The following is a 25304-nucleotide window of genomic DNA, read 5'->3' as shown; positions in this document are numbered from 1 at the left end:
CCAAAGGACCCATTAACAACCCCCCCCCAGGCAGTGCATGACCCAAAGGACCCATTAACAACCCCCACCCCCGGGCAGTGCATGACTGGGCCAAAGGACCCATTAACAACCCCCCCCCAGGCAGTGCATGACCCAAAGGACCCATTAACAACCCCCCCCCAGGCAGTGCATGACTGGGCCAAAGGACCCATTAACAACCCCTCTCCCCAGGCAGTGCATGACTGGGCCAAAGGACCCATTAACAACCCCCACCCCCCAGGCAGTGCATGACAAGGCCAAAGGACCCATTAACAACCCCCCACCCCCAGGCAGTGCATGACTGGGCCAAAGGACACATTAACAACCCCCCCGGCAGTGCATGACTGGGCCAAAGGACCCATAATCACCCCCCCAGGCAGTGCATGATTGGGCCAAAGGACCCATTAACAATCCGCCCAGGCAGTGCATGACTGGGCCAAAGGACCCATTAACAACCCCCTCCCAGGCAGTGCATGACTGGGCCAAAGGACCCATTAACAACCCCCCCTCCCTCAGGCAGTGCATGACTGGGCCAAAGGACCCATTAACAACCCCCCCAGGCAGTGCATGACTGGGCCAAAGGACCCATTAACAACCCCCCCCCCAGGCAGTGCATGACTGGGCCAAAGGACCCATCATGAGCCGTATGGTGACCAATATCACTGTATTTCTGCCAACAAGCAGATGCATGTAAATGCCACTATTAAATGATCAACCTGTATGATGCATGTGATGCACCCATCAGGCACCACCACATAACTAATTGCATGCCCTCTGTGTCCCCACAGCCGTATCAAGTGACAGTGATACTGCACAACAGCCCAGGCAATCAGCTCCGGCACGGGTCCAAGTCAGCGCCCCTGCACAGGAGGATGCTGCCAGCAGTTCAGCATCTCTGCCCCCAGTAGCAACAGCAACACATGTGCCGGCCACCATCACCAACATCTCCACCGTCTCCATGCTGCCTGATGCAACACAGGTGCCATGGGCACCCATCATGCCCACCCAACCCACCACAGAAAGCAGCTGCACTGCAGAGGAGGCAGGATGTAGTGACAACAGTGCCCCGGCAGTGCAGTCTGATACAGGGCCACAGGGGGAGATGCCCACATTGGATGACTTTGAATCCTTCCATCAGCTGGAGTTCAGCCCCACATCACTCCGAAGTCCCATGAGGTCACCTACCCCCTCAATTGCAGAGCTAAATTCCCGCATGCAGCGGATGGAGGAGCAGCAGGCTACCTTCACCCAGCTGGTGGAGAGGCAGCTCGAGGAATCTAGGATGCAGAGGGAATGCTACGCACATCAGTACGTCACCTCTCAAGGTCCATTGGACACTTTGCCAGCACTATAGTCACCCTGGCATGCCATGTGCGGGAGAGCAATGACAACACCTCCAGGCTCATTGAGTCCATGTTGATTGGTCAACAGGCAAATCTTGCACATATGCCACCTATTCCTGGTTCTGTGCCATCCAATACCACCACCCCATCCAGCTCCACCACTGCCAGTCCACGGAGGTGCTAGAGTCGGCTAGCAGGTCTCTCGGGCAAGGATGCACAAGCACAGAAGTGCACACGGAATTGATGGCATGTGTGTCGGGCACTGCAGGACACATGTGGACTTGAAGTGTGTGAGGGGTGAGTACCTTTGGGTGGTGGGAGAGGTCAATTAGGGGGTTTGAATATTGGGGCCTGGTTGGGGGTGGGTACATTTGGGTGGTGGGCGAGGTCAATTAAGGGGTCTGAATATTGGGGCCTGGTTGGGGGTGGGTACGTTTGGGTGGTGGGGGAGGTCAATTTGGGGGTTTGAATATTGGGGCCTGGTTGGGGATGGGTACGTTTGGGCGGTGGGTGGGCACGGGTGTACAGCTACCCTAACCATTGCACCTCCTTCCCTGTTGTTAATTCATCAATATATCATCATTTCAAAAAACATACATGAGTGGACATCCATCATTTCATTTGCAGTACAACAATTCATTTATTGGCATTACCATATCCATGCAATGCTGTGAATGTGCTGTCTCTCAAAAGTAAATGCGAATCAGCTGATCCCGTGCTCGTTGTCCATCTAGTGGACTCCCAGGAGGAGGCTGTGCCATCCCATCCCATCCCCATCCCCATCTCCATCCCCATCTTCATCATCTGCTTCTGGTGGCATTGGAAGGTTCCTGCGCAGGCACAGATTGTGCAGCATGGCACAAACGAGCGTGATTTTACCCGTCTTCACAGGGCTGTACAGCAGTGATCCGCCAGATCTGCTTAAACAGAGGAACCGAGCCTTCAGCAGTCCGAATGTCCTCTCAATCATGCCACGTGTGCGGACATGTGCCCTGTTGTACGCCTCTTCATGCCTGTTCCTTGGCCTCTGTACAGGCGTCATCATCCATGGCGTGAGTGCATATCCAACATCACCTACATGGGATGTACATGGGGGCGACATGTCAGTGTTTGTGGTATCATGTCTTCATCAGATGCAGTGCAATCTTGTGTCATTGTTCATTCATGCATATGTGGCATGCAGTGGTTGGATCGGTGGGTGGTTATGTTCTTTGGCCATCGTAGAGGACGTTGGCAACTGGACATTGACCAACGCATTGGTGTGCATGTGTACTCTGCCCTGCGGGTGACATTGGCTTGTGAGTATGGCATTGTGCAGTTTTGTGCACACATGGCAGAGTAACTCCACCGTGATGAAGTAGTCGATGCAGGACGTCTCATGTACAGGCATCATGTGCATTGGGAGGGCAGTGTTGCATATTGTGGGTGGGTGTTTGCAGTGGCTCCAGGTATACGGGTCAGTGATAGTATCAGCTGTGTGTGTCTTGTGGCAGGGTGTGTACGGGTACACTGTGGTAATCTGTCATGTGTTGCTTTGTGATTTTTTGGTTCCGCTGTCTATTCAGTTGATGGCCGGGGGGGTGATGCATGTGTAGTCACAGCAGCACACTCACATTGCTCATTGCCCTGGACACACACACACCACTTCCACAGGGTCGGTGCATTGGCAGCTGTACTCACCCAATAGCCATGTGCCTTGTCCGGCATAGCGTTCCATGTACCGTGGCAATGTGGAATTCCGCAGTACCATTGAGTCATGGGTTGAGCCTGGGAAACGTGCGCAGCAATGTGTTATCAGTTGCGTGGCATCACATACCATCTGTACATTCAGTGAGTGGTACTGTTTCCTATTGCGGAACACATTCTCAATTGCATGTGGTACTGTCAGCTCAATGTGGGTGCAGTCGACTTCACCTATGCAATTTGGCATGCCTGCTATGGCATGGAAGGCCAACTTGGTGGCAATGACCTCGGGGAGGGTACGGGGTAGGGCTATCTGTTCCGACACATGGCGCAACAGAGCATCCAGTACCTGTACCAGGATTTTGGAGAAACAGGGTTGTGATAGGCCGTGCAGCTCACCAACTGTGTGTTGATAGGTGCCGGTGCCAAGGAATTGCAGAACAGACACAACCTTCAGGTGGGGGGGTGGCGGTGGGGGTGTCTATGTGGCTGCTGATGTCGTCCTCTATCATGGCGGTGATGTACAGGATTGTTGGACAGTCCAGCCGGTATAGTGTGTGGATCTGTCCTGGGGTAAGGTTCCAGGGTGAGGCCCTGATGCGTGGTATTGCAGGCTGCCTGCGGGGTGGTGCCGACTGGACAATGGGGTTTGCCATAGGTACAGGGTTAGCTGGTTGCCACCTGCACCTCCTACGCCTCCGCCTCCTCCTCTGCACCATTACTGCCATCATGTGCAGTGCTTCCTGTTGGTTGAGTAGGCCCAGTCCCAATGCTACTAGAGCTGCTGCCTGCATGGTTCTGTTTTGTGTTGGGCTGGGTATGGCCCTTACGTAGGCTCCTAGTGGCCTGCTGGTCCAACTGGCCTGATTTGGTGCACATGTGCCCTGATTCAGGTCAGCAGGCACTGTTTAACGTTATGTTCGCAGTGGTGGCGGTACCGCCACTGTGATCACGGTTTTAACGCCATTTTTCAGGTGGTGTTTCCATGACCGCACTAGTTGTGATGCTCGCGGTGTTTAGTATAGCCGGTAACGGAGGGGTTTCCGTGCAGGCGGAGTTTACGGGAGCCTAAACTCCACGGTGGCGGTTGGAAGTGGTGCTATTTCCGGGTCCGCAGGTCATGATTGGGCGGATGCGGAAACGGTGCCGGTATGGTTATACCGGCGGCGTTAAGTCCGGACCGATGTACTTGTAATGAGGCCCATGGTTTCCAAAGTGGTACTCCTGTTCGGGTAGTATGTGTCTAGTAAATTGTTTTTCAAAATGTCTTGGCTGTTGGGATCATTTTTGGTCCTCATATGATTTGAGAACTCTTTTTCTAGATTTAGCAGGACCAAGACTTAGCCATACTATATTTTCAGATTTTCCATACAAATCAGTACTGGTTAAACGATCTGCAGCTTCATAGGCGCAACATTCTCTATGAGAGAGCATTTTTATGCCTAAGCTGTACAATTTCTGAGATAGTGTTTTGTCTGATGATAGGTCATTCCAGAGGTCTTGAAGCTCTGTTTTTTCTGCTTTTGTTAAGTAGGCTGTAATATATCGTGCAACTGCAGTGGAATTGTTTGCAATGTACTGCACATCTATATTTGCATTTCATAAGAGGGCAATGATTGCACTGTAATCATTGATATATTTTGATTCTTCTGTTCTTTTTATGTAATACGTGTTCTTAGGTGATTTACCTTTAACACTATGTCTAACTGAAGACATGAAGTTGTTCACTTCACCTGTTTCTGTAACTGGTCTAGGTAAACCAAAGCGGCATTTGGTGTAGTATTTCCCTTTGTTTTTGTATTTACGACGACAATATTTGCCACATTTGTGTCTTTGAAATTGTACAATTTGTGCATGAAGGTCATTATGTCTCGTTTGTGAAGGGATTTCACAAGTGACATATTTTTGGATGAACTGCAAACCAGTGGCATCACTGTCCTGACCAAATTTAGGAGCATCTTTAATCCATAAAAGCATGTGGATATGTGGTCCTCCTCTGGCTTGGTATTCTTTTCTCCAAAAGAAGTGTTGCACTTCTCCGATGGGAGGAACAGTTTTATTACAAATAAAGTGTAGCATAGCAATGAAACAATGATGGAAATATCTTGAAACATTAACAAGATCTAGAGAGCAAAGTTCTCCAGGTGTTAGTATATCTATGTTTGTTTTGTTTTTGTTTGATATGCGTAGGAAATCATGTAAATCTTCCAATACATATTCTGCACAATGTAATGTAACAAACCAAGTGGGTGGTCCAAGGTTTCTGATCATACAACATACTTATCCGTGACGTCAGAACCAGTATTCTTTCGTACCACGCATGTTTGCAAACAGATTTGTTATGCTTGATTGTAAAACCTCATCTTTTTCTTGCACCTTTTGTATTAATTGGGTAGCTGACATATTTTGAAAGGGGGTTCCCGATTTCAATATGTGTGCAACTCCATAACATAGAGTTGCTAGTTCACTTTCAAAGAGTAGGTGGAATATGTATTCCACATTTTGTCTAAATCTGGGATCTTCAGAATACATTTGTAATGAACGGTACTCTGATGCTGTTATCTGAGTGGGTCTATCATCGTACCTTCCTCCTTTTCCAGTAGGAAATAGAAGAGGAAAAGCATGTGCTTCTATACTTTTTGCCCATATGCTCATTGGTGAACCTTTGATGTGATATGATATGATATGATATGAAGGGTTATTTATAACGCGCTTAAGACCCAGAGGTTTCTAAGCGCGGACCCGGGGATCAAACCTGTGGTGCTCAGTGTCGTCTTGCTTCCAATGCAAGCACCTTGCCCTTGAGCTATCCTCCAGAGACTGTAAGCGCTGACCCGGGGTTTGCCGCATTTGGTACTGTTCTAGTGCATCATCTATGCTGTCATTAGAGTGCAATGGATGGATTGTATAATGGTCCAAAATATTGGATACTGCAGCAGGATCAAGAAGTTAAAATTGACCAGTTTCTGGTGACTCTTGAATTATTTCAGTTGTTTCCCTTAAGTTTTCTTCAATATTTATTTCTTTGTAGTATTCATTATTGTCTTTCAGATATTGCATGGCTTGTATAACTTTATGTAAATCCACAAGTTGTTGCCAAATTGTTTTGTCTTTTGTTGGTACACCATTTACTAAGACAATTAAAGATTGCTCTATTGGACGTTGCACTCCCAGAGTGTGCACATTTTCTGTCAGATCCAATGGTGAATAAACTACTTTGCCATGAATGCCTTTCACCAATTCAGAGGGAGGTAATTTTGCTGTTTTTGGTTGAAGGCGTATTATTGCTTGAAATGGGTGTACTGTTTGAATTATGATGCTCTCATACAAATTGAGTTGTTGCAGGGGTTTTGGTAGTGGGAATAATTCCAAGTTATTTGTGATAGCACGTGAAGGAGTTTGGTTGTTGTCAAGTTTTGTAGTGCAGTAACTGCAAACTATTAAGGGGTCACTTATTTCGTATTTGTTTTCTGCTAAAAGGTAGAGAGCTAATTCAAACCCTTTGGAATCATTGTCTTCTATTTTGTATGTTACATCTATAGTTTTTGTGTTACTTTTGTAAAACGTTCTGAGGCAACACACACACACATGGTTTGGTACTTCAGCGGATGTACTTTTAAATTTTAGTATTTCTTTTTTGTATGTGTGTAGTTGCCATGTGCAGAATTGTTGCTAGTCTGTTCTAAAGCTATTGCATTTTGTAATTGGCTTTCACTTCCAAAATATTTTCTCTGGATACGGTCAATTTCTTCTTGTAGGTATTTGGGTGTACCATGTAGAAGAGTGTTATTGAAATTGGCTAGTTCTAAAGCAGGTCTTTTAGCATAGTACAGTTTATACACTAGATTTCTTACATTTGAATGATGTGTTGATATCATTTTGATGTCATAGAAGGTGCTTTTGCAAATAGGTCCTGAAATGCAGGCTAATGAATGTCCTTGTAGTCCTGTGTATTTGCGCACTAAACAAGTATCCATATTTTACTGCACTTTCATTTTGATTTTGTCTTTACCTTTCACATACTGATTGAGGAACTGGCGTAAAGATTTGAAAGATTTGTTGGGAATGTTACACATTGACGTGCACGGCCATTTGTATACTGGACAGTCTGGTTCAGTCAAATGGAGAGGTAATTCTGAGTTTTCTGGGGATATTTTTGTAAGCAGTGTTTCTTGTTCCATGATGGTATTATTAATTTTTTCATAACCTCGTCCACTGCTATGGATGGCAATTGTGTTTGTTTGGTTTTGTTTGTATGTTTCTTCATTAAAATATGGTTCTGTGGTCGTGGTGTGACTCCATTCACCTCCACAGATATTTAAGAAGTTATTTTTGTTGACATTCAGTTTAATGAGAAGTTTTTTTTGAAGTTTAGTACTTAGTTTTGTTAGTGGTTTCATCCTGTTTAAAACTAAAATAAATAACTTCCTTTTTGAGAAGGATTGCACTGTCTACAAGAGCTTCTATGATTATTTTTCTACGGTAGGTTTTAAGGGTTTTACATAATTTCGTTCCTGTTTTTATAAGATTCTGACGGACTCTGTGGCAGAACATTTTTGCTAAAATACTTTTTATAGTATGGCTACTTGCTAGTATATGATGATTTATAGGAGCAGTTTTAGCAGTAGTGATAGCCGAATTCTTGTTAAGTATTTTCTGTTTCGTTTTACATTTTGATAGAGGAGGCAATGGTTCTGTACTACAAGCTTCTTTTGTTTCGCTAAATGACTGCATTAGCTGTTTTGTTTGAACGTTTTGTACAAACTCTGGTAGAGATGGATGCTTATTTTGGACACTTTTATTTTCAGTTGCTCTATTTCTGCATTGCTTTCTACGGACTTGCTTTTTGGGAGGCATTCTTTGGGGTCTGTTGGTCTGTTGAAAAAAAAGAAGGTATGGGTTGGTCTGTTTTGCAAAGTATGTGTGCTGTGTGCATGCGTGTATGAGTTTGATGGGGAAGATGTATTAGGTGGTGTGTGGATGTGCATTGGGTAGTTACAATGAGTTGGGAAGGCTATTCTTCTGTTTGTATGTGACTACACTTTGGTTCAGATGAGAGTAGAAAGTGAGCTAGTGGTGAGGAGAAGCATTAATAGTAAACGTAATGGTATAAAATTAAAACAGTTCTTTGTTTTGTAGTACCTACATTCTAAGGGTTGAGTATGTTATTTATGTTCCAAAAAAACAGGGATTTGTGTGCCATTCTGCCTGCAAATCTCTATTTAATAAATGGGGATTTGTAGGCAGAATGGTTCAGAAATCGATGTTTTTTTTGGTGCGCAAATTAGATGAATGAACCACACAGTGACTTTGAGGAACATTAAGAATATAAAGGTAGTATTGTACTTACTTTTTTTTGTGGAATGAGCAGGTTTCTTCGGATATGTTGTTTGTAGTTTAGATGCTGCTGATTTTCAGAAGAGTGGTCTTCACTGCAATTGTAAAAGGAAGAAGTTAGTAATTGTGTGTGTTTATAGCACTGATATTAATGTACACGTTGATTTTTATGTTTTTTTAGTAGTATTCTTGTTTGATATCTGAACATAGTGTATGCATGCATTTCATTTGACTATTTGCCGCCTTTATATGTTATTTACAGTATGTTAGTTCAACATGTTTCGCAAATGAGTAGAATTGTAAGTTCATGAAATTCACTTGTTTTTTTACAGGTGTGTTGTAGATAGCAGAGAGGTTTGGAAGTGATAGTTCATTATAGTAGGTGGGAAAAATGTGAATAATTTCATATTATAACTTGACATGCGAACAATCGGGAGCACCTGAGAGGGAGATTTCACCACAGCAATCAGGAACATTTATTTTTCTCATACGATTGAATTGGGATTAGCATTAATTTAGGCGAGAGACAGTAAAAAATTGTGAAATTTTTCAATGAAAAATCGAGTCTCGCGCGTAAATCGAGAGGCCTGGCATGTATGTACAGGTTATGCGGGAGACAGTAAAAAATAGTGCAATTTTTACATTAAAAATCGGGAGTCTCGCACTTAAATCGGGAGCGTTGGCATGTACGTGTTGGCTATGCAGATTTAGTGGCATTACTCTGTTTATATGGAATCATAAGAGTTGTACATGTACTCTGAATAAAATATGCATGCCTATACTTTGTAATCATGCATGTGGATATCCATGGAGCTGTAAGTAGAAATCCTCCAAACTTGTACAGTAGTTTTTGTAGTGGGTGCTTTCCAATGATATGAGACTTGTATTCAGAATGATCAACAGTACATTTGAAGTTCGCAGCACTGATGTTGGAGTTAGATGTAGAGGTCTTGAATGTGATTGGTGGATGGTTGTGTGACTGCTTAGCTGTATCCAATGAGGGAATGGAACCGGGAGTGATGTGGAAAGTGTAGAAGGGCTGGCTAAGAGTTACTTGCCGCGAGGACACCGCGGCTGTCTGCGGGTAGGGCGTGCCACATACAGGGTTTTCCAGCAAATCCAGCATGGAAAGGGGACTGTAGGGATCAGCCAATCAGATGTTGACGTTGTTGATTTGTGTAGAAAGAGTGTGTGTATTGAAGATGGCAGAGGTGGAGAAAGTCAGGGTGTTGGTGCTCGGAGATATGTTTGACCATGGTTTACAGCAGTATTCTCAATGCAGGCATGTGGCAAACAGTTTTGATGTTAGAAGGGTGGAGGTGGTGTGGAGCGCTGTGACTGATTGCAATGTAGAGGCAATTCTCCAAGTTTGTAGAGCTATGCGTAGGATGAACAGTCCCCATATGGTAGTTTTGCATTATGGTGCTTTGCATTTGGGCTACGTGAGTTCCCCTACTTTGTTGGCAGATTTGGAACAGTTGGTTCAAGCAGTAATCAACATACTTCCAAATATGAAAGTAATTTTTTCTGGATTAGTACCTAGAGCAATATGGGACAATAGTTCTGTTTTTTGTCCTCAGCAAAACATTGCTAGGTGTGCAATCAATCGAGGCATGCGTGCTTTCATGCTAAGAGCTGGTATGTTTTTCTGTAACAATGAGAATATTGTTTCGAGTAATGCTGCTTATTTTGAAGCAGATGGTGTTTCTTTATCTTTTTTGGGAAATGCCATGCTTTTTTGGAATGTAAGGGTTGCTTTGGAACAGGTTATGTGAAGATTTTAGTTGTAAAATAATTAAAAAAAAACAAAAAATACAAAATAACAGGTGTCTGTCAGGCATCTGCAAAAACTATTTAAATGTACATTCACCACGCTCAGATCTTGTATATGCCTGTGGACATGGCGATAGTCTGCGGACAGTGCGTATTACATACAGGGATTCTGGGGTGGAGAGGCATGCAAATGAGCGGAGCTAGGGATTAGTCAGTAAAGTTTAGTGGGTGTGTTGTGTAAGGAGAGATTTAGTGAGGATGTCTTTTTCCTGAGAGAAGAACAGATAGCTATGGCTGTGTGTTTTTGAAAACAGATTATCTGGATTTTGGGAGACTCATGAATACATTGGTTGGAGGTGAATGCAGAACGTTGAGGTGTATCTGCAGATCTTGGATTCCCTCAAGTGGAAGTGTACTGGCATGGAGTGCGTGGAATGAAGTGGCTGGACTTGCTACCTCTCTGTGTTACTTTACAGACAGAGCGTCATCCTGACATAATTATAATTCATTGTGGAGGGAACAGTTTAGGACATGTGTCTGGAATTTCTTTGCAATTTTCAATGAAAGAAGGACTTGAGAAGGTCATGGACATGTTTCCAAATTCCCAAGTAATTTTTTCTCGTATTGTGCAAAGACAAATGTGGCTGCGTTCTTCTTCATTTGGTCCACAAATGGAGAAAGCGAGGCACAATGTCAATAAGGCTGTTTGTGCCTTTCTAGGAGATGTTGGCATGCCCCTTTTTCACAATGAAAATATTATGTTTCTTAGCACATTCATTTTTCGCAGACATGGAGTCCATTTTACTTATGCTGGCAATCAGATTTTCCTTAGAAATGTACAAAATGCATTGCAACCTTTTTTGGAATTATAGTCATCTTTTTTGCATTAGACGAATCTAAGTTTTTCAAACCCACAAAACACCACCAAAAGGCTCTTTTCAGAGCCACCACTTACTCCCAGAGAAAAGTGCATTGGTTTTGCTAGGGTTGCACCCCAAAATGTTATCTGTCCTAGGACTGTCCGCAGACTTTTAAAAAATGCGCACAGTTTATTTGGTAGTTCTATTTTTAAACTGAGAAAGGCGGCTCTGAAAAGAGCCTTTTTTTTGTTGGATTTTTGTTGTTTTATATTTTTTGGCTTTTTTACACATGACACACTAGGAGACGAGGGGAAAGGAGGGTATGGAAGGGACACCAACCACGGAGATAAGAAAGGGCAGGTGGAGAGAGGAAGATGTAGGGTGGCCCTTATTTAGGTAGCTAGCAGGTCTTCTGGTGGTCCATGACCGTAGTCTCGAAAGCACTTCGAAGACTCTCCCCCCTGTAGAGTACTGCGTCGCAGTACATACACAATATTGTGACCCTCAAAGGGTAAGGGTCAACAGCATCGCGAATGGCCTGTGAAGCTGCTGGAGGGATGCGCTCTCCCACAGGAGTGTCTCTTGTGGTGAGAGGATCGGAAATGGAGGATGTTGTGGAGGAACTCAACCTACTACGTTCATCACAAGGTACAACCTTGCGAATGTCCGCACCGTGGAACGAAGTTAGGTGTTGCTTCATGGATGTCATACCAAAGCTGTACGAACCACGTCTCCCATGACTCAGCACCAATTTGCACTTGTTACAGGTGACCCTGTTTGCACGTGCTTTTGGTACGTTACCATAAACGGTAAACAACTGCCACACCCAAGACTCCCGGCGAGTGCTGGTAGTAGGGAGTTCCTCCACCTCATTCTCTTCATCCTCTTCATCCTCGTTCTCTACATCCTCACGGTGTTCCCCTCTGCAGGCCCTTGGGGAGGTGGTGGTGGTGGAGGGTTTGGGGTGGTGCTGAGGCTGATGTAGCAACAGCAGCCATGGATGCCATTAGGGTTGGTGAGGTAATCTCAGATAGAGCACTAAAGGCAGCAAACGTCAATCTTCAATAGCCAGAAGTACAATGAAGATCAGCTCTGGGGTGCGCCTCAAGAACATATCGAACACTCAAAAGCATTCAAAAAGTTACAAGAAATATGTGGAAAGCCAGGGCCATTGTCTGGGACAGGTGAAATGGTTATTTTTTACTGTAAAATAATTTGGATTGTCTGAATAAATTCTTTTAAAATGTTGGGATTACAGACCGAGTCCGCAAATTAGGACACACGCTCAGCGTGGGTGCGGTCACACGATGACGTCGGGAACACGTCCGCGAAGGGAACGGGTGTCCGCAGGAAAGCAAATGCGCAGGAGCGGTCATGCGCATACACGTGGGTGTTCTACGGACAGTGTTCGGGTCCTAAAACTAATTAAAAGTGCAACACAAGTGAGACGGACTGTTACGGACAGGCGCGGTGTTCGCAGGACATACGGGTATGGTGCGCATGTGCGTAGATGTTCTGCAGACTGTACGGCCAGGTATAGTGTCCTTAGGACACCTCCATTTTGTTTGACTACGGACATCCCGGACACCGTGCCTGTTCTATGGACAGTTCCATCTTGGTTGCGAACGGTACGGACAGGTATAGTGTCCTTAGGACACTTCCAATTTGTTCATTTACGGACAACCCTGACACCTGGTGTGTTCTAAGAACAGTTCCATCTTGGTTGCGAATGGTACGGAGAGGTGTAGTATCCTTAGGACATCCACATTTTGTTAATTACGGACAGGCCAGACAGGCGCGCTGTCCGCAGACATTTTAACTGCTTTTTTAAAAAAAAAAGAAGATGCAAAAAATTTCATTAGAAGAAACATAACATTTTTTTAATTATATACATATACACAAATTATGAAAGAGAGGGGGAAGCAGAAACTGATCCAAAAATAGGGGATTCAGGGGTTTGGAGAGGATGGATGGGAGGGGATGAAGGGATGGAAGTCTCATCACAACGTCTATTTTGTTGCTCACGGTTTCGGGATAGTTCACTGGGACATGGAGAGGGGGAACAAGTACGGGTGGACAATGGTACCTAATTTTTTTCTTTGATGTGGTCCTCTACTAACTGTTTCAAACTATTGAAGTTTTCCTTTAGCATGTCTACTTTCTGTTCAATGCGTTCAAGAGTCTTTTCCATTGTGTCTTTTGGAGTCACATTTTCAATCTTTGTATGGTCTGTAAAAAATAAACATGTATATGTTAAGTACACATTAGGTAATGATTATTAATTTCGTTGTATAGACAAGTGTCTACCATTATTATCACTGTCTTCAGCCATTTCCTCATGTGGAATATTTTCTTCCAGCCACTCCAAAGTACTGCACATTTCTGTGTGAAAAACAAAAATATATTAATTATACTGTACCTCACACAAAAACTAGAGCAATATATTAAAAAAATGAAGTTTACTTACTAGTTTCTGGTAAGTTGTATTCGTTGTATTGTGTAGGTCTACTGTTGCTTCTAGCTCTGCAGTTTCTGTGAGGTAATTATGTTCGAGGTATATCTTTTTTGTTATGGTATAATCCATTTTATTACATATCGTTTTTCAATGGCTGGTTGATATGTTAAATATGTAGTTCCACTGCTTATTTATTAACATATATAATGTGTATATGTGCTGCTTTTTCAACTTGCATAATGTTTATATGGTATGATAGAACAATTTCAGATACGCCCTGCATGTTTGGGTAGTGTTGATGTCATCCCTGACCACTTTGTTAAAGGGATGTTATGGTTAATTTGCGCTACTAAAAACCTATGAAATTCGTAAAAAAAACATTGTTAAAGGGACATTATGGTTAAGTTGCGCTACTAAAAACCTATGAAATTCAGTAACACAACTTTGTTAAAGGGACGTTATGGTTCCAAGTAAAACCGGAAAACCCTTGAAATGTATCAGTTATGGTACGCTAAGATAACTCGCACCACCACAGTGTACTGCTAAGACTAACACCCAGGACATCAAAGATGACATCACAAATGTCATTCATGACATCACTGATGACATCACATGCCTGGCTCACTCTTCTTTCCTTTACTGATATATCTAGGCCAGTAACAGTCAGGGACTAAAAATTCACTATACTATAGTACAAAGTACTATATTTGTAGACTTATACTTCAAATATGTTCTTACAGTAATTCACTTAGGGTGCACTCTAAGCATATGAAACATATACAAAGGGGAAACACAGACTTGGCAGACAGCAATGCTTTCTATGTATGAAGATGATTAGTAAGGTTATCAACACTGTCTTATAGTTCTGTTGTTTTTTTACTACTGTACTTACCCTGGATATGCTCATATTTGTACACATTGCACTTACACTACTTTCCTTAGGGTCTAGTCACAATATGTGATAGTTATACATAGGGAAGTAGTAGCTTTGAAGCAGAGCAATCATTTCTGTGCATGAAGATAATCAGTTAGGTTATGAAGATTGTCGGGTAATACTGCTGTTTTTTTGTTTACTTCACTTTCCCTGTATATGCTCTATTTGTATGTGTTGTTGTCTGTGTTTTGTGTGCAGTGATGCAATAATGTAATAAGTGGGTTTGATTAGGTACTTATTAAATGTTTCACAGTATGCAAGACTCTAATAAGAAAGCATTTATAATTTGAGTATTTAACATGGCAAGATTATTAATATTGCATCTTCATTATGTCTGCTGCAGACTATGCCTATGTTACTACATGTGTACCTTAGTATATTGGAAAAAACTTCATAATATAATGCTATTTGTATTAATGCATTACTTAATGCACTACTTACCTCATGATATTTATTCCAATGATCCATGACACTTTTTTATTAACATTACAATAAGAATCCCTTGTACAGACTTTTCATGCACATGTGATGTCATCAGTGATGTCATCAATGACATTTGTGATCTCATCTTTGATGTCCTGGGTGTTAGTCTTAGCAGTGCACGGTGGTGGCGCGATTTATGGTTGCTTAGCGTACCATAACTGGCGAATTTCAAGGGTTTTTCAGTTTTATTTGGAACCATAATGTCCCTTTAACAAAGTTTTTTTACTGAATTTCATAGGTTTTTAGTAGTGCAACTTAACCATAACGTCCCTTTAACAAAGTTTTTTTACTGAATATATATATATATATATATATATATATATATATATATATATATATATATATATATATATATATATATGAAACAGGTGAATTATAAAGGTACAAAGGTAACATTAACCTAAGTAAATAAAGAGGAGTACTATATAAATATAAAAAATAACATTATTGATCATCACTGAAGGGAGTGGTGGAATCAGGTAGGGAGAGTGGGGAAGGGCTTTGGGAGCTCCCTCTTTAGCAACTAAGTGAAATTTAAGCTGAGCTTTGAAGGGATTCAGAGTTGAGCAGGTTTTGATTGTGATGGGCAGCGGGTTCCAGTGGAGCGGGGTGAGTAGAGAGAAAAAGCAAAAGTGAGAGAAGGTACCGGGAGAGCACGGGACAGTAAGGTTGAGAGTAGAGGAGGATCAGAGTTAATGGGATGCTGAGTAAACAGAGTAAGAGATTGAAATGGGAGTGGTTGTGCATGGAGATCCAACCAGCATATTGTCAGTAGATAGAGGTTGAGGGTGATCTGGAGGTTGTATAGAGTGTGGGAAGCAAAGATGAGAACTTTGTCTAGATGTTAGGAGTAGAGAGCTAGGCCAAGAAGTAGGCTTGAGCTCTAGTCAAGTTCGCTGAGCACAACTGTGGAGATTAGTGCTTTCGTAGAGTTGTTAGTAAGGAAAGGACACATTTTCTTAATGTTGAAGAGATTATGAACAGCAAAAGCAGGGGTAGCGATGAATTGTTGAAGTCAGAGGTCACTATCAAAGAGGACCCCAAAATTGCGCAAGAGAAAAAGAACATCAGGTGGAAAGGAGATAGGAGAGGGAATGTTAGGGATGGCATTGGAAGCTGGGAGAAAGACAACTTTCATTTTTGAAGAGTTCAGCATGAGGCAGCAGAAAGCCATCCAGTGATGAGTTGCAGTGAGACAGTTCCTACTCCATTCAAAAGATGGCTGGAGTGAAGGAGGTAAAGGAGAAAACATGGTGAGTGTCATCAGCTACAAGGTGATTGTTAAAGCCAAAGGATGATATAAGTGTTCCTAGGGTAGAGCTATAGCGGGAGTAGAGCAGAGGTCCAAGGACTGATACTTCAGGGATGCTGACAGGGAGGGGTGGGTCAGAGGTGTGCAAGTTCAGGATATCTTAAAGGATCAACCTTCCAGGTAGAAGGTGATCCAGGCAGAGCACATTTGTGAAACCCAAGGTCGTGGAGAGTGAGGAGGAGAGAGGAGCGGTTGAAAGTGTTGAAAGCAACAGAGAGATCCAAAAGGATGGGTATAGCAGTGCTGGACCCTGACCCAGGATTACTTCCAACCCACCCAGCTCTGTGAGGTCAGAAATAATTAGGACTTATACAGGACATATTATCAAACATAGGGGACCAGTTTGAAAGCAAGAATGCAATGTTCTGTCCTGAAAACATTCTTGCAGCATCTCTGAATTCATTCAGAATTCGTAACAAACCCATTACAAGCGCAAACAGTCCCTCTAAACCCCGCTTCCAGACCATACATCACAGTGACATGAGCTATCCAGCCACCTCAAGGCTAAGTTTATCAACTGGGCAAACCATAGATGGACTGACGATAGATATGGAATGTATCTGTCAGGAGAACTGATAAGGAGCCCTGTTGGTCAGTCAGAGAAAGGCTCACAGAGGCGTGGAAAAGTCTGCTGGGTGAAGGGAAAACATGCTGGTAAGTAGAAAGACCAATCGGAATGACAAAAGATGGAAGACTTCACTACAAAATGGAAGCTGAAAGTAACATTACAATAATACGTGAAAGGTACATGTTTAGGTAAGTCTGTTTCCCCTCCCACAGAAGAGAGCTTGAAATGGTGGATAGAGTGTGAATATCAGACAGTTGAAGACATGCATGACTACAGTCTTGGTGGAGTACTTACTACGGAAGCCAGATAGAAGTGCATCTCCGAGGCCATTATCATCAAGGTACTTAGTGATCCAATTGAAGACCACTTGCTCAAGTAACTTAATAAAAATGGGGAAGGAGGGAAACTGGGTGATAGTTTGCTGGGATGTGTAGGTCAGCAGAGGCTTTCTTCAATGAGGTAAGAAAGTTGCAGATTTGAAGGAGGCAGGGAAGAGTCCAGCAGAGGGAGAGATATTGAAGAACTCAGATAGATACGGCAGATGATTAAGACTAAGGGCCTCATTACAGGTTTGCCGGTGCAGAAATAATGTGCCGGTAATAATGTTTACTCACACATTTCCGCACCAGCAAACTACAAGTTTGCCGGTGGGGTGGCCAGAATTACCTTCAACTAAAAGCTGGAGGTAATTCCGCCACCCTACCGACAAAAATAGCCGGTATTACCAGCACTTTTATTACCAGTGCCGGTAATACTGGAAAATCTCCCCGCATGGAGTCCTATCAGACTCCATGGAATGGGGGTTTACCGCCCTTACCACCACTTGTAATCTGCCTGTAATTCCGTCAGACCAAGTGGTGGTAACGGTACGATAGGAGCGCAAAATGGTTTGGCGTTGCAAAGGATCAGTGATAATTCAATAGGAGAGGTAGGGGAATAGTAGTCGAGAGTAGAAGAGGTAGGGGGAGAGGTGGTGAACAGAAGAAGGGTTGGGGAGGGAGAGAGAAAAGGACTGTGACAGTGTAACACATTTTTGAGATTTTAGAGCAATAGTAAAAAAGTAATTAGCAGAAAGAGAGGAGGCATAGGAAATTAGCTTGGGAGGTGTGAACAAAGATTACAGGGTATATTGCACGTGTAATTTACGAAGGGAGGTGATTATGCTTGTGTAGTAAGAGGATTTTGCAGACTACAGTGCAGAAGTGAGGGCAGCAAAGGAATGTTTGTACCAGCGTCGTAGGTCACAGCACATGTTTGTTTTGATGGTCTGAATTTCAGACATGATCCAAGGCTGAGGATGGGAAGGTGTACATGTGTGAGCAGGATATTGTTGTTTAAATTGAGACACAGGTGCATAGTGAAAGTCAGAAAAAGAACAGTAATGGAAGAGGCATGACAAGGGAAGAGAGACAAGAGAGGGGTCCTCACATTATCAAGGTAAGGTGCAAGAGTAATTCCTGAATTTCTACTTACTCATTGAAGATGATAATGGAGGAGTAGTAAGTGGAGGTACAGAATGTTATGGTGAACAATGGAGTGATCAGAGGGAGAGGGGTCAATGAGAGAGAAGACAAAGGTCAAGAGAGTTCCCACATGAAAGGATAGGCTGGGGGTGGATGGAGTAGAGGGGTGGCCAAATAGGAGGGAATTAATTTCAAGCCAGATGTCTGCAGAGAGCTTATGAAGGTTAAAATCTCTCAGAATGACAATGGGGATGCCAGTAGAAGAAGGTTTGGATCAGAGAAGAAGGAGTTGAGGGGACCAGGGGGTCAATAGAGAGTCAGAACTGTGGTAAGAGTAAGAGGGTAGAGTTGAATAGTGGCATATTACAAAGAGGAACAGGTGATGTGAGACAGGGGACACTAGGTAAATGGATAGTGTTGCGGGCCTTTTTGATTAGGAACCCTTGCTGCCACTGTTGCCAATAGGTCAGGGAGAGTGGGCGAATGTAGCAGAGTGTGTGGAGAGCTACTATTGTAGCAGAGCCATGAGGGGAGATCCAGAAGAGTCGAAGTGGTCTGTTGTGTAGGAAGAATTGTTGCAGAGGGATGGTGCATTCCAGAGGCCAAGTGAAGGAGTAACAGGAAATGCGTGAGGGGTGCAGATGTGCAGTAGGGGAGGGGGATAGATGAGGTTAGAGATTCTGGTAGAACAGGAGACTCTTGTTTCAGTGGTGTGGGTGCAGGGTGGAAGGAGGGCGATGGGAGGCTAGATCGTGGGTCAGAAGTTAGACCGAGGTGAACCTGCAGTCTGTGAGAGGAGGGAAAGAGAAGAGTGAGTTGAAGGAAGAATGGAGCAAAGACAAGGTGCATGTTGAAGGATAGAAGAAATAGGCAAGTGAAGACCATGAAGAAAGGGTGCAGCCCAAGAGACAGAGATGGTAGGTGGGTGAGCAGTAAGGAACGGGGTGGATGGTTGGCTGAGAAGATGCAGGGGTAAGTTCTGATTTAGGCTAGAATGGGGCTATAGTTAGCCAATAGACCATTAACAGGCCCAAAACAGGAATGCTTCTTGGTCCTGAAAGGTAATACAAACTCAGCTTTAAATGGATAGTCAGTAGATGGAATGATCCCCATGCGTCAAGCAGGAGTCAGGTAAATGACGAAGTACTGGCCTGACCTGGATTTCTAGCCCTCGGCGCTTTTCAACCCCAACAAGCCCAAACAGTGAGTTGTTCTTTGCTGTTTTTGGCCCTTAGCTGCAGACGCCCACGCTTGACACCCAGTGGAGACTAAATAAGGGAAGCAGTGTGTAGCGTGGCCCTCAGGGATCAAGTCACTATGCTCCAGATGAGATCATAGGGTCCATCTGTAGAAGGACCCACATATGTGGATCAATAGAAAGGCATACCAATGCATTAAAATATGACATAGTATACTAAATGTCATATTCTCCAAATCGGTCAGATAACACATTCCAGCGTATCCCATGCACATTAGAATACACCCAACTTTTCTTCATCATAAATTCTATGGTCCACTTGACAGGACTGACTTGCCCCCATGCTTCCACTGAACATTCTCCCTCAAGCTTCATCTCTCCATCTTTTTGTCTGTTGCAGTTATGCCCTCTTTCCCTTCATTTTATTTTTACCTGCTCCGTTTCTGTCCAAATACTGACAAGAACACAATATGCCAACTCTTCAGGAAGCCTCTGCTCTGAGACTATTTGGGTGGTGGTTTTGAGAAATCCCCGTTAGGCTAGCATGGTCGTCACGTATTTCAATGCACATTCAGTGGTCGTCCTCCACACTGCCTCTCCCATCTTCATCAAGACCAGGGAGTTTTGATGATGTCTGCAATATAGTCCATAATCTGTAAATGTACATTTTTGGGCATCACGGTTTCTTCACAATTATCATTTTGGCAGGAGGACTTCAGAATCCTTCTTCTCAATAACTCAACCTCTGCTTGAAAAAATAATGCTTGTGGATCTTAATAATGGATACATGTGTATCCACTATTAAATGCTCTGCAGTTTCTTAGGCTTCTCGCCATGCACCATTTATTCCTGCACCAAGCAAATCACATCCTACTGGCTCTTTTGAAATGTAGTGTTTTTTTCACATAGTATGACTGCAATTTGATGATGGCGCTGCATAATGTCGAAAGCATGACCACTATCAAAATTGGGCCCTTAGCGACGCCCCAAGAAGATAGTAGAGCACTGTGAAATTAATATCCAGCTACGCAAAGGAACACATGATTTGTAAATATCAGAGTTCTCTATCTTAACAAAATATTCCCTAATTCAGTATCTTCTGTCTCTTTCACAGGCATTGACAGTATCCAACTCAACACGAAAAGAGTCTACAGTGGGGGAAACAGTGAACCTGATGTCTGCTGATGCACAAAGGTTTATGGACCTGGCCAATTTTATCCACTTGCTGTGGTCTTCCCCTATGCAAATTGCACTCTGCATTGCATTCTTATGGTCTGAACTAGGCGTGTCTGTCCTGGCGGGACTTGCGGTGATGGTCTTGATTGTGCCCATCAACATCGTGCTGGCCAACCTATCTAAGAAAATTCAGGTAACACAGTAGACGACCATAGGATTGTACAAGTCATTGTAAAGCAGTGAATGCACAGGGAGGATGTGCCAGGATGGTAACAGTGGTAGATGAAATGTTTATGGCGGCATGAGAGAAAGCAACCATTAAGCATTACTCCTAAAAGGTATTAAATACTTTAATTAGTGCTCCAAGAAAGGGGTACACTTTCAAGATGGCGGCTGCTGGGGAGGGGAGGGCAGGTCTGGGGTGGATGACATTCAATGTACTTGTACTGTTTCTTTGTCTGATTAGGTACAATTGGCAGTCTATTATCCTGCAAATGCCCCTCACAGACAGAATAGCTTATATGGCATGCTACGTAACTAAACATATCTTCCCTCGCTCTCATTCATTCATCAATCCTTACATTCACATTCATTCATCTACCTCTCCTATGCCCTTTCTCAATGTGCTGTCTGCTTTGCCCATCCTAAGCATATAGCTTCTCGCTAAGTTTGTGTGCATGAACTCAGAAATTGATTTCATACTTGTCTTGGCCAAGAGTTTTAGTTAGACTCCTGGAAAGTGCCATACCTTCCTCCTCTACCCACCACACAGACGACTAAAATTAAGCCTACAGAGACAATGAGAGTGGAAGGGCAAGAAGGCAGCCATGAGGACCCCCCAGGATCTGTAAAGAAGAAAAGGACATTCAGTAACTATAGACCAGGAAGCAGTCTGATCTACCTCCCCACACCAGAACAACTCCTACCTGAATGTAAAGGAGATGTCTTCATAAAGGATTGGAAGAGTGCAGCAATGTCCATAGGTCATAAAACCCATTCCTCATAGGGGAAAAGAAAAGAACACACAGCAAGGGACCTGAGTCGGGCGGAACAAGGACGAGAATTAAGGGGGAGGAGTTCCAGGTACAACAAGAATTTCAGAAGGAGAAAATCCAAAGTATCCAAGGGCGTAGAAAGATACTTCACAAAAATCTCAAAATACGGAAAGGGACTAATGTCCACAGAAAAACAAAGGTGGAAGCAAAGAGCTCTGAAGTGCCAACAAGCCAACAAGGAGGCAGACAAACACAAACCAAAAGACGTGCAGAGGTCAGAATATCCGGAAAGTAGGACAAAAATTATCAGCAATCTGAACACTGCTCTGTGTCTGGAAGGCGGCTGAGAAGCGGCGCTGCAATGCCAAATGTGGATATTTCCTTCTGCACCAGCTCTGCAGCAGTGCATGCATGGTGATGTTGCATGCAATGCACCCATGAGGGCTGATTGGAAGTGTAGTGTGGACAGCATTGTTTCAAATTCCACAGGAGTCTCCAGCCACCTACGTAGGTCTGTGTCACTCAGAGAGTGGCGGGAAATGTGACACCTCCCCCCCAAGGCTGTGCAGCTCACAGGTGCTGAACATGGAGGCAATGGAACAATGCACGCAAACTGGGTGCATGGACATTCCCGACTGGTTCCCAAGTTCTTTCCTCTGGAGCATAACCCTTCCAATCAATAAGGTACTGCATGGAACCCGGCACAATGCGAGAATCATTATGCAATGAACCTCGTATTTCTGAAAACCCTGGATGGAAACACTGGACGCTCTTTTTGGTAACCGTGTGGTTGCTGAAAATGGTTTCAGGTGGGAAACATGAAACGTGCGATGGAGTTTCCAGGCTGCGGGCAACCGGTTTCGAACTGCCATGGGAATGATCACTTGCATAATGGGATAAGGGCCCACAAATCTATGTAGGAATTTCTTATTTTCATGCAGTCATATTTGAGCTGTAGAAAGCCATACATGATCTCCTACATGAAATACCGGTTCTGTTTTCCTATGACGATTAACACTAGTTAGGTGTTGTTCTTTGGCTTTTGGAAGTGATCAATTACTGTCTCTTGTATTTCCAAGAGATGGGTCAAGCTATGTGTTGCAGCAGGGTTGGAGGAGGGCAATAGAGGATCGTCAGAAAATGATCTAGGATGCTGGCCATACAGAGCGTAAAACGGATCTTGCGTGGTAGAGGAATGGCAAGAATTATTGTTTGCACATTCTGCAAAAAAGGAAAAGGAGCAGAACTCTCTTACAATGAAAAGAGTTGTACATTCCAAATACTGAAATGCTCACTGCATACATGTTTGTTGGGGGTTTAAGGTGGGAGGGAGGTAGGAGGCCAAGAGGAGTATGGGACGCGCCCATGAAGGTCAAGAGATGAATAAAGTTACAACAAAAATAGCCCAAAATAAAGAGGAGCACAACGAGAAAAGAAAAATTTGATGTCCTATCATAGATCTATGCATGGTATTATGAGCACCACTAATACCTCCAAATTTGTAATGAGGCCAATTTAGTGTGTAAAGCCCAACGCTGTAAATATAATGGCCTTCCTTTACATGAGTGAATAAAGGCATTCTTTTATTGTAATTCTTTTATTGTACTGTAATGTAATTTAATGTAATGTGTCATTTGTATAGCGCCTTTTCCCATTGGTATGGTCTCAAAGCGCTGTAGGTTGAACGCCCTCGGGGGACCGAAGTCCAGGTATGGGAAATTTGTTAAAGGAGTTTAGAATGCGTGTGTGCATTTTAGCCAATACAAAGGTAGGTAGGGGTGGCCAAGTCCCTTCTAGCCACCCATGTTGAGCTGTCATGCTGATGGGTGCTGAGAGGTAGTCAGCAGAGTATGCAAGAGCAGGAGGATCATTATGTGTGCTGCTAGACCACATTTTTATCATGGGGGATAGCTGCATTCTTATGGCAGGGGTATTGTGTCTTAGTGTAGTGTATGATAGCAGAAGCATGCGGCTTGGTGGCCATGAATTTGGCTATCTTCCATAAGAATGGAGTGTGACACATACCAGCGTGCACTGGCTGGGCTCTTAGTTTCGTAGATGCAGCTGGATTTAGAAGAGGGTGAATTCAGATCGTTGCTAAATTCTACACATTGGCTATATCGAAATTATGGCTGAATAAACTTTGTGGCTATAGTCGAAATTCATGCTAAATTCAACAGATGCTACACTCAGAATGTAGTTAAATATAACCTGGTAGATAAACTCAAAATGCAACTAGGTATGACACAGGGCTATACTAAAAGAAATAACTATATATAAAACAGTAGCTATACTCAAATGCAGCTTAATATAACGCATTTGCTGTGCTGAAAAAGAGTGCAGCTAAATATAACATAACGGTTATACTCACAATGCAGCTAAAAATACCACAGTGGCTATACTAACAAATGCTGCTAGATATAGCAATGTGGCTATACTAAAGGCAGCCACATATAACAAAGTGGCTATATTCGAAAATGCAGCTAAATATAACACAGTGTTTATACTGAAATGAAGGTAAGACTAACAGCATGGCTTTTCTCAAAGGCAAAGAGGCTGGATTCTTCTGTGAGAAACCAGGTGTGTCACCCGCTAGTCCCCGTGGATCTTTCCCTCAGGTGGCCAGGGCACGGCCATTGCCTTTGGGTCCAGACCCTGGGGGTGGACCAGTGCAGGAGGATCACCTGGGCAAGGGGTCCTCTGGGAGTGGGAGTGGGACAACGGATAGTGAGACACGATATTCCTCTCTTCCCTGTAACACCTTTACCCCATCCGACCCGATGGGATATTAAGAAACTCAACCCCCCCCCTTTCCTGCATCAACACGTTTACAAGAACAACATGCTCTGGGAGAAAACAGACGCACACCCGAGCCGTGTACCTGATATGTCCCAATACTATGGTCAGGCGAGGTCAGGCAATTATCGACAATCACTCACACCTGACTTCCATTACACTTCCCCACATGGATAAAAGGCCGAGCACGAGAGCACACTCTGAGCGAGGCAAAATACACAAAGGTACAGCAGTTTCGAGTTGGCAGCTGAACGCGGGCAGAACGACAACCAGGCACGAGAGGTTTGTGACCTTTTTGGCAGGAAGCTGTCACTTTCAAGAAACCTTCAAGGCAGAAAACGTAAGAACACGAAACCAGGCTGAAGAATCCTGCATTGTGTGTCGTGAATACAGAGGGTCCTCCCGCATATCTGACCATGGCGAGGAGGAGCAGCAGACGCTGTGGTATCATCCTTGGCTCGAAGAACAAAGAAGCGACAGAGAACAACACAGCGCCAACATTGTCAAACGAGCGCTGGAACGAACATTGTTAAACGCATGTGATGAAAGATGCGAGTGAAGCTAAATTGCTGGTGAATATTTGAACATTCGAAGGAAAAGATGTGATACCCTTGGCAGAGTGGTCCAGCATTGTGAATGTGCTCAGTCGAAGGTCTCTGTATGGTATCCTGACAAGAGAAATAAAAGTAGGAGATTGATGTGAAGCATAAATTGTGTGAAGTGAATAGAAGTGGGAAGGTTTAAGCAAAACCCATCACACATTTGAAAGCCTTTGATTCTGGTATCAAAAGGGGATCTGAGCCCGGACGAGGGGGATCCATGATCCGACCCCGAACGAGGGAAACCAGGTTGTGAAAATTGTGGAAAAGAGTATCTGAGCCCGGATGGGGGTGGGTCGGGTCCATGGTCC

General features: G+C 43.7%; 1 protein-coding gene across 1 annotated transcript in view; it reads left to right on the top strand.

The window, feature by feature from the left end:
- The window catches only part of ABCC2 (ATP binding cassette subfamily C member 2), a 467216-nt gene that overhangs the window by 165262 nt on the left and 276650 nt on the right, over nt 1-25304 (top strand). Inside the window, exon 10 of the mRNA XM_069611520.1 lies at nt 20542-20796. Coding sequence (XP_069467621.1) covers nt 20542-20796 — 255 coding nt within the window. The remainder of the gene's footprint in view (nt 1-20541; nt 20797-25304) is intronic.

This window comes from Ambystoma mexicanum, chromosome 8 (assembly GCF_040938575.1).
Source record: "Ambystoma mexicanum isolate Mex_15411 chromosome 8, UKY_AmexF1_1, whole genome shotgun sequence".
Lineage (NCBI taxonomy): Eukaryota > Metazoa > Chordata > Amphibia > Caudata > Ambystomatidae > Ambystoma > Ambystoma mexicanum.
This window is presented reverse-complemented; position numbering and strand designations above follow the sequence as displayed.